The 10356-nt window shown below is 41.2% G+C and overlaps 1 protein-coding gene across 4 annotated transcripts; it reads left to right on the forward strand.

The window, feature by feature from the left end:
• The first annotated feature begins 98 nt into the window (after positions 1-98).
• Positions 99-9725, forward strand: LOC100707597 (membrane-associated guanylate kinase, WW and PDZ domain-containing protein 3). 4 transcript variants are annotated; one of them, XM_025901380.1, is made up of 3 exons: positions 99-2087; positions 8169-8335; positions 8785-9725. In XM_025901380.1, the coding sequence occupies exons 1-3, from the start codon at positions 1781-1783 to the stop codon at positions 9244-9246; spliced, it is 936 nt and encodes a 311-aa protein (XP_025757165.1). In that variant the 5' UTR covers positions 99-1780; the 3' UTR covers positions 9247-9725. The 4 variants fall into 4 exon arrangements, with proteins under 4 accessions (XP_025757165.1, XP_025757166.1, XP_019205058.1 ...); XM_025901381.1 differs by lacking the exon at positions 8785-9725 and having other exon boundaries at positions 8169-8551; XM_019349513.2 differs by lacking the exon at positions 8785-9725 and having other exon boundaries at positions 8179-8296.
• The last annotated feature ends 631 nt before the right edge of the window (positions 9726-10356 follow it).

Genomic DNA, 10356 nt, shown 5'->3' on the forward strand with positions numbered 1-10356 from the left:
AACATTAACAGGAGTCATGTTCACACATAATGCAACCAAAACAGGTTAGTCAGTAAACTGTGATGAACACACACACACGTCTCATACAAGAAATGCGTCTCTGCTTCATCAGAGAGAATATGAAAGACAAAGTCGATAACAGGTACGGGAGATAAGAAAAGGGGGCTTTAAAAACAGGTAAAAATAAAATCAGTGAGCTTAAATAAAAAGTATATTTAAATGCGTTAACGCTGATTTTTATTTACTCTCTTCATATATAATTGTTCGCATCGGATGTGTAACATTAGTTAAAATGTAAAATCTAATAGTTATACAAGTGAATGTTGCCAACTGGTGCTTTGGATGACATGCCAGCCTCAGTCTGTTGGTAACCACAAGAGGGCAGACTCGCGCAAAAAATCAACAACCACTACTACGATTAACCGACAGACAACCTTCCTAGTCCCAGATCTCTAAATGCATTTCACGGACATAAAGCAACCGAGTAAAATTCAGGAATCACCCAGAAGCTGTTACACTTTGCAATAGGAATACAAAGAAATTTTGAGAAAAAAATCCAAACAGCAGACCAAAGGTCATACACAGAGATAGGTTACCCATCTCTGGCTATCTGCAAGCATGTTCTACGTGAAAATACGCGTCCCCGTGGGGGAACTCCGCCTTGCAACGGACTGAGAACACAAGTCCAACGATCCCCACTCACAGAACTCCCACCTCTTGCCATTCACCATTGGCGTAATATACGCGCTTTGGGAACGCCTCCCACATCTCCGATTGGACAGAACTGCCTGCCGTCATAAAAGCAACACGGAAAACGATTAAAAAAAAGTTATGGAGCGAAGCCTAATCGGATCACGTCTGTTGCATGCTGCTGCATAGTTTTCAGAATAAAAAAAAATCCACTGTGCTTCTGGAAAAAACAGGAGAGAGCGCAGAGCGCGCGACGAGGAGCAACGAGCAGAGTTTCTGTGTTTTGAAAGGATCAGATAACCGATAACCGCTCAGTTCGGGGGAGGACCAGGTATGTTTTCCCGTTTCTAAGGACTGCCTTGCTGATGTCACCATGGAGGAGTGCTGGCGAGTAGGACAGGTGCGCATGGTGAAGTTGCCTCAGTAGGTTCGGATGAGGAACTATCAGTGACAGAGGAGTTTTTCAGCAGCTGATGAACCTCGTATAAGCCCATTTTTTTCACGTTTTCCTGTATTTTTTTTTAAATAAACTATTTCCGTCAGTATTGTCAAATGTGCTGACGTTTCCTGAAGTCCAGAGTGGGATATATGCTATTTTTTCCCACGCTTTTCTAACAGGCACTGGTGCGCGCAAACTGCTGGACTCACCGGTTCCGTCCTGCTCTGTAACAAATATCGGGGTGTAACAGTGCGGGGGAAGCTACTGTTGTTTATTAACCGCACATTGCTGTGAACTGGGGTGTGGGATCGAGACGCCCCAGCATCAGAATCAGCACTTTCCGCTTCAATGCGACACTGACGCAGCTGGTCTCACATTCCAGTCGCGGACAGGTGATGCTCGGATAAGTCAGTGGAAGGATATTTGATTCTTAGGAGCAGCTGAGCGAAAAACAACAAGCAAACAAACAAACAAGCCAAAAAACAAGAGTTGTTTTCCTTGAGATGGAATACAGCACAAGGCAGCAGCATCAACTTCTCTAATCGGCAATGATTTTTCCGTGCGTCATTGCGTCTTAGGGTTTGAAGCGATTGTTGCTTTGAAGGACAATCGTTCTTGGACTTCCCTATAGGTTTACAACATCTACCAACAATGTCCAAGACACTGAAAAAGAAGAAGCACTGGTCAAGTAAAGTGCAGGAGTGCACCGTCTCGTGGGGAGGTTCCGGGGAGCTGGTCACTGTAGCTGAGGTGCGAGGTGGCGCTGAGCTGGGAGAGTTCCCCTATCTTGGACACATAGTGTCGGAGGCGTTGGTGTGTCACGCCGGGAGGCTTCCAAGCAGTGGGGACGTTCTGCTGGAGGTTAATGGCACTCCCGTGAGCGGACTCACAAACCGAGACACGCTGGCTGTCATCCGCCACTTTCGGGAGCCAGTCCGCCTGAAGACTGTGAAACCAGGTGTGTGTCCAATGTTATTTTAAATCACCATGACCTTTTTACATACACACATAAACCTGAGACATGTTTTTTAAAATACTTTTTTCCCCCTGAAAATAAGAACTGTGGACAGGTGTGACTGAGATGAGGAGGTAGCCTGTGTTAAAGTGTGTGTGTGCCCGTTTGGTTTATATTTGGAAGCAGACTTGCAGGTCAGCCTTGTATTTTCAGTTGGCCTAAGCAGATCTAAATTGTCAGTCAGCATACTTCGCATTCTTTCATTCATTCATGTGGTGACTCAGATTTACACAACCCCTTTACTGGAGTAAAATCCTGCCAGACAACATTTGTAAAGGGCATGCTGTGTTTCACCATGCTCCCTCATCTTCTCCACATCTGCATGGTTCAAATATAAGACACGAACCCCCATTAAGGTTACAGGCCTCTGCATGAACTCACATGATACACATAATCTTCATTTTATCACTGCACAAGTGTCACATCTATTATTCTGAGCTTGTGTGTTCCATATTAAGAGACTCATAGTTCAAGGCATGAAGGTAAATATACACTGTTATTCAAATATTTGTTATATTATGTTCAGTAGATCTGCTCATAGTATACTTATTGGCTCTGTCTTTATGTTGTTATCTTACTTACTAGCAGTAGTTTTTAATTCTTCCTGTCCTGCACATACATGCTTAATCAATGCCACTGTATTATATGTGTAAAAACATACCGGATACAAACTAGCCAACTGAAGGTGTGTAAATGGAGGCATAATAGTGGCACTTAGAAGGGATTTGTTAATGGTTACCTTGCCCGGTTAGATGATGTCATTTCGCTTGCATTGTAAAGGTGAGAACGAGTCTAATTGGATCAATTAGACACATGCACCTACTTTAGTTGCCAGAATGCTGCACACACACTCGACTATATTTGCTTTGTAGTGGGTTTCTATTACAGTACATAAGTATCAATTCTAATATTCTTGGATGTACTGGTGAGACATACATATATATATAATTTACTGCATCAGGTCAGTTCTCAACACTTACACTGTTGCAAGCATTTGTTATTGACCTTGTGTTACGTAATGCATTTTAAGAGATGTTCAAGCTGCACTTGCTCAGCTCTAGGCTGCTTACCATCAGTTCCTCTGTTCCCCACGGGACCTCACTGTGTGTTTAGATCTCTGTCCCCTCATCCATGATTAATTCATGCATCATCCATTATTGATGGCCGCTGCCTGCCAGGATGACTAGTGGCTGATGACCAGATCATATGTTAGCCGACTGGCATTCTTGTAAACTTGCATTCTCACGAGATTGCAAAGTTAGGAGAGGAGACATGCAAGTACAGAGTTGTGGATCTTGTGGTTGTTTAGGTTAGGTTTTGTCCCCTTCAGTGAAAAAAATGTTATAGTACATTATTGCATGTTTACCTTGTGCTTGCAGAGCAAACAGTATCAAAGCTGAGAGTTGTGGATGTTTCGCCCCTGCCATCAAGACAGAAAACAGAAGTTTGTCTCTAGTGGTCCTCTGGCTCCTGCCCAGCCAATGCACTCAATATGCAGCTCCCATCCTGAGAGCTGAGAAAGGCAGTAACCTTGAGGGGACGTTTGAGAGTAGAAAGGTAGTGATGGCCGTTACCTGTCACAGTTTAGAGACTTGTGAGTGGGCAGGTCATTGATTAATGCTGTAAACAGACATAGATCTGCTTGTTTTTGCCTCATGGAGCTTAATGGATGGGCCATTTACCTCCCAGGTCCTGAAGCACCTTAGAGTTACAAATCAGGTTTGTAACTGAAGCTGTAAAAAAAGGCTCTTGGAAAAATTTCTGTCTCTTTTTTTAAAGTCTCTCAGATGGATAATGATGATGATAAGACCATGGTTCACTTTTTACAGTGTCATGAAATTCTAAGGAAAGCACGTGGAAACCTTTCTGAAGGCGAGATTTAGATTGTCACATTTCAAAGTGTTAATTGTTTTCTCAGTTAACACATTTCTCTTTTAAACTTAAAAAGTCTTGTGATATCTTGCCAGATTAAAAGCCACAAAGTACGCTCAGGGAATAAGAACGGCGCAGGATTAAATAATCAAAGGCATCAGTGATGCTTGGAGGCCAGAATGTGGGGTGGAAGAGGCACTAAAGAGCTGCAAACTGAACCCGTTAAGGAAATTGTTCACCTCATTTGCTCTCTTCAGGCTGCTAACTGGTTGACTGTCCCCTTAGTCCCAGTAATTATCTTTATTCCTTTCTGCACATCCTTCATGCTTTTTTACTGCAATTTGAGCTCCAGCTTCGTGTTGTATTAGTTGTTGAATTCCAGTGCCTTTAGCCTTGATCCTCCTCAGTTCTTCTCAGTCACACTATGTTAAAGGATTTTTATATGTATTCTGCTCTATTGTAGTTAAAAATCCCTAGTTGTTTAGCTTCATTTAAACTCCTGCATACATTGTGTTTCATGACAAAGCTTGCATGAGGAAATACCACAGGTGCCTCCACCCTTGCTGAGTTTGCTGAGATAAGCTTGACCAGTTCCTATTTTTAACTGTTTGAACATATGTTTCATGCTCCTTGTAAGGAGTTGTTTTACACACAAGGGGCACCGACCTGACATATTTTAGGAAGGAGCAGTGTATAAATAAAGAGGGAACTGATGTCTCAGTGTGAGTCTCCACTGAGATCACCCATGTATATACATGTTTGAGTTGTGTCTTTCTTTGCCTGCTGAAACAATTCTTTGACATATTTTTTGGTCCTTCGAGCCGGAAAGGAAATAACAATTGTTTTTTTGTGACTCCAAAGCAGAGATCTACACTGATTCCTGACGCCGTGGGGAGCCCGCACTGAAGTCTGTCGACAGCCCTCTCTAGGTAGAGGTGAAAGCCCAAGAGCGTAAAAAGTTTGGGTCTTGGCCAGTGTTTTTATCAGTGGTCCACGGCAGTGGGATTCAGTGGAACGATCTAACGAAACCGGCTGCAACGACGTTTCAGTAAGGTAAAGAAACCCACACGTATACACTCGCGTAAAACGTTGTTCGCCTATAGCACGGGCTGGTAGAAAAGTGCAGGGATCCAAAAATAGGTTCGCCACCGCACGGGCTGGTATAAAAGTGCAGGGATTTGCCCGCCTGAAGGGCTGGTAGACTGATCCGCTGAAAGGATCTGCGCGACTGTATATTAAATGTTTGTGTTTTTTGTGTGTTAAGAGTAAATCATTTTGACAGCACAGTACGCTGCTGGATTACTCTTTTGTTACTGTCATTTTGTTTCCTGTCAGTAGCCAAAGTACTGGTGAGTAGAGGAGAAAGGTTGCGTTCATCACGTAAAACTTACACCGCTCCACGAATAGCGTAGGAGTAGAAGGGCATGTTAGTTACCACTCCTGACTCTAATACCAGAGACGGCTCTGCAGTTTTGTTGTAATGGGTAATAAAGCTACAAAACTCACTGCTGACGAGCAGTGGCTAGGGAAAAAATGTCCAGGCGCCGGACAAATTAGTGCATGTAGATGGAGGAATCCAAAGAAAACTAAATGTCCCACGTGGGAAGGCAAATGTAGTCCCTCCGCACTAACGCAACTATAAGAAACCCTCCAAACAGAAATAAATACAAGAGGAATGAAGTGGAATAAACAAAAGGTTAAATTAAATCAGAGCTTATCTGATGTATTCAAACTAATAATAGGCAGGATAACAACCTGTAAACTGGTATTAACAATGAAATATCGTTGGCATGACGAACGTGCCTAGAATGAATAGAGTAAATGAAACCAGATAATTCACATGAAAGTATATCAAATAAAAAAGAGAGATGCATAAGGTATATTGAGGCTGTGTCATTGTTCAGCCAAGGAAAGTGTGTCTCCAGCTTGGGTAAGGGTGAAACTGCAGATCACCCCCAGCCCTTGATGGATACATAATAAAATATATATGAAATATTATAATAGACTATTGTATATTTGTAGTATAGTAGTATATTGTAATATACTATTGATGTTAGGGCTGCACGATTAATCGTTAGAAAATCGCGATCTCGATTCATACTTATGTGTGATCTCATTTCCAAATGACAACGATTTAAAAAAAAAAAAGAAAAAAAAAAAAAGACGACGACGATTGTACCGCATTTTGATCCGGGACGTAACCTGCATGAAAACAAGCGCTCCCTCTTCCTGCTCAACAAATGACAAGGGCGGAGCCTTATACCACGTGATACAGAAGCTGTGCCGTGATGCTCAAATTGGCAGGGAAAAACAACAGAGAACACGTCAGGGACGACAAGAAAGTGACAGGAGAAAATCCGTCCCGGTCAACCAGCCAAACATCAATAACGGGAACCTTATACAGCGCTTCCCTATACACGTCGAACTCCCGCAGGCACAAAGAAATTACGGAGGCTATTACTTATCACCTGACCAAAGATATATCAACACTGTGCAAAACGAGGGATTTAGGAAAATGATCAACACCCTAGACAAACGCTACACAGTGCCGTCCCGCAACTATTTTTCTATTGTTGCACTACCTGCTCTATACACACAGTGTCGAGCAACGGTGGAGACGGAATTTCAAGCAGTACAACATTTTGCGGCAACCACAAAATGTGAGGCATTTATTGTTTTTATGTTTATTTTATTGTTTTTATGTTCAGTTTCAACTGTTACGAAGTTGATGTGCAGTTAATAAGTGCAATAAATATTTATATTGGAAAAGAAAATCGTGAGAGAATCGTGATCTCAATTCTAAGCAAAAAAATCGTGATTCTCATTTTATGCAAAATCGTGCAGCCCTAATTGATGTTATATAGAAATAAGAGAAAACAATTATGAGATAATAATATTAATAATAATATTAATAGTGACATAATATTAATTAGAAGAAGCATCTTATTCAGCTATGATGTAAGGTGGATAATTGTTAAAAGTAGTCTGAATCAAGCTTAAGGTTTGCTCAAACTCAGTTCAATGATATATGAGATGAAGAAAATAAAGAAAATACCTAAACTAATCAGGTGCATAGAGGCGCTTGACCTGATTGAAATCCTGTCATCCTAGATGAGACTTTGTTGAGATGGAGAGCAAACCTATACTAACAACTTTGCAGACAAAGCAGCTAAAGCAGCTGCAAAACAAAAAGTGGACACACTGACACATGACACCCCCACACAAATTCCACTGGATGTTTTGAGAAATGAACAAAAATCAGCACCATTATTAGAGCAAAAGAAATGGTTGAGGTGCGGAGCAATTTTACAGGATGATCTGATGATATGTGATGGGAAACCAATATTACCGAAGTCTTTACATAAAACAGTAGCTCTTGTGACACATGGAGTTACTCATGTGTCAACAGGAGGGAGTATAATTAGTTAAAAACACACTTCTATACACTAAATTTCGAAACTTCGGCAAAAGGATTTATAAGGACATGCATGATTTGTCAAAAGCATAATACACAAGGTAACCTAAGACCAAAAAGAGGTCATTTTCCTGCACCACCTCACCCATTTCATACGATTCACATGGATTTCATTGAGCTAAATGAAAGCCAAGGTTCAAAATACGCCTTAGTGGTCATGGATGTGTTCTCAAAATGGCCAGAAATTTATCCTGTAAAAAAGGTAGATGCAATCTCTGTAGCAAAATGCCTATGCAACCATTTTGTCCCAATATATGGCATACCGTCCCTGATAAGATCAGACAATGGAACACATTTTGTAAATGATGTGATTAGCAAGGTCTCCGAAGCATTAGGATTTAGTATAAAAAATCACTGTGCCTACCATCCACAAAGTGCAGGGCTAGTGGAAAGAACAAATGGCACTATCAAACAAAGATTAAGGAAGTGCATGGAAGAAACAGGGAGACCATGGCCTGAATGTATAGGTCTAGTGAAAATGTGAATGAGATTAACACAAGGTTCCCAAAACTTGACGCCGTTTGAAATAATTTATGAAAGACCTTTCCCCCTACCAATACTGAGTGAACCAGTAAACAAATCAGTTAGAGAGACCACTCTAGCAGAGTGGATGGCAAAGCTACTAGAAAATAAAGAAATTGTGCTGAACAACAAATTGCCGCATGACTCTTCGCTAGTATCTTGCAGGTTGAAGCCAGGTGACTGGATCCTAATCAGGGTACTCCAGAGGAAAAATTGGAGCTCACCCCGTTGGGAAGGACCATACCAAGTGCTTTTAACCACGCCGACTGCCTGCAAGATTGCAGAAAGACCATCCTGGATTCACCAAAGCCACTGTAAGAAAGTAAGTGAGAGCATAGACTAACTAGACGCCGACGTCCCTGCCCTCTGGTGATCCGAAAGGTGGAGGAAGGGCTGATTGGGTATATCCCGCCTTTGCTTCTTGCCTTTGGTCTACTTATCAGAGGGGCCAGGTGCGCCAGGTCACCATGAAGCTGCTCCTGATCTCCCTAACCCTAGCGGTGCTGGCTGCAGGATGCTTCCTACTATTCAATATGGACCAAAAGCATCACCAGAAGAAAGCTTGGACGCATGATAACTCACACCACTACACAATGACACTTCTAATGGCACCTATTGGGTGCAGGGAATGGCCTGGCTATGTGGACAGCGGGCCTACAAAACAAATTTCCCACCTGTGGGACTAATAAAGGCCATCTTATCTTATCTTATCTTATCTTATCTTATCTTATCTTATCTTATCTTATCTTATCTTATTTCACTCTCCCCCAGAACTGGACGGGTATGTGTGCTCCGATCTTCATATCCGATCACACATTCAAGATAAACACCGACAACCAATCATACGCAAGAAGGAAAAGGTCAACCAGCTTATCAGCTCCAACAGCACATGACCCAATATGGGGCTCTGACGTCCCACAGGAATTCAAGCTTTGGACTACAGGACAGAAAGTGCTGCACTCACTCTTTCCATGGGTGGGCACAGGAAAAAATGTGCTGAGGTGGCTTTTAAGTGGCTCGTGGACTGTTTTGCTGTATAAAGGTCTAATATTCATAGGACTCTTACTTGTATTATTCTGTGTATTCTCCACATGTATTCTCCCTTGTCTCAGGAAGATGATTTCTAAAATGATTTCCACATCATTGACAGCTTATGTTACTGTACCAATGGATGACAAAAATGATCTGAGTAACAGTGAAGATAACTTTGAAGACGAAGATGTTTATGTGTGAGAAGAAAATCTTAAAGACGACCTGTGAAGCTAGATTGCAATATAAGTAACACATAATGATGACATGTTTGAAAATGCTAGGAGCAAGAGAACATGTTCTGAAACAAAGTGTGAAACGTGTTGAAATGAGCTAAAACAGGAGGGAATGTTAAAGGATTTTTATATGTATTCTGCTCTATTGTAGTTAAAAATCCCTAGTTGTTTAGCTTCATTTAAACTCCTGCATACATTGTGTTTCATGACAAAGCTTGCATGAGGAAATACCACAGGTGCCTCCACCCTTGCTGAGTTTGCTGAGATAAGCTTGACCAGTTCCTATTTTTAACTGTTTGAACATATGTTTCATGCTTATCACCTTGTAAGGAGTTGTTTTACACACAAGGGGCACCGACCTGACATATTTTAGGAAGGAGCAGTGTATAAATAAAGAGGGAACTGATGTCTCAGTGTGAGTCTCCACTGAGATCACCCATGTATATACATGTTTGAGTTGTGTCTTTCTTTGCCTGCTGAAACAATTCTTTGACACACTACTTGAGTGCTTTTGATATTAAATATATCAGAAGGTTTTCATTTTGAAATACAAAATCAGATTCACTTGATTATGACTGAATCAAATCATAAAGGTGAAGTAAAATCAAGTTGAAATTGCTAGTACCTCATAATTGATAATACCTCCATGTTTCCAGTCTGTGGAAAGATGACATTTCTACATAATATCATTCTAAATAAAGTAACCAAACAGCCTATAAAACAAGGGCAATTATTTTAAAATCCCAAATCAGAAAGACTTGCTTTTGGCAGTGTACAACTTTGAGGGATTAATTATTGATTTAGAGTGAAATTAGTCCATGAGAACAGGGATTTTCCTTTTAACAGCATTCTAAAGTCACTGAAAAATAAGGTCACAGACTCCATGACATGGTATCCCTGTGAGGGTGTATACTGTCGATACAGGCTGCAATTGTCCTGTGGGAACATAAATTTTTCCTTTTGAGAGCATTCTGAAGTCATTGAAAGAGTAGTTCAAAAATTAAAGTTCAGAGGGCTTATACTTTGAAATCCAAAAGAAGATGGCCTTGATATTGACAGCGTGCTACTAGAGTACAAG

Source organism: Oreochromis niloticus, linkage group LG20 (genome assembly GCF_001858045.2).
Source record: "Oreochromis niloticus isolate F11D_XX linkage group LG20, O_niloticus_UMD_NMBU, whole genome shotgun sequence".
In the NCBI taxonomy this organism is placed as follows: domain Eukaryota; kingdom Metazoa; phylum Chordata; class Actinopteri; order Cichliformes; family Cichlidae; genus Oreochromis; species Oreochromis niloticus.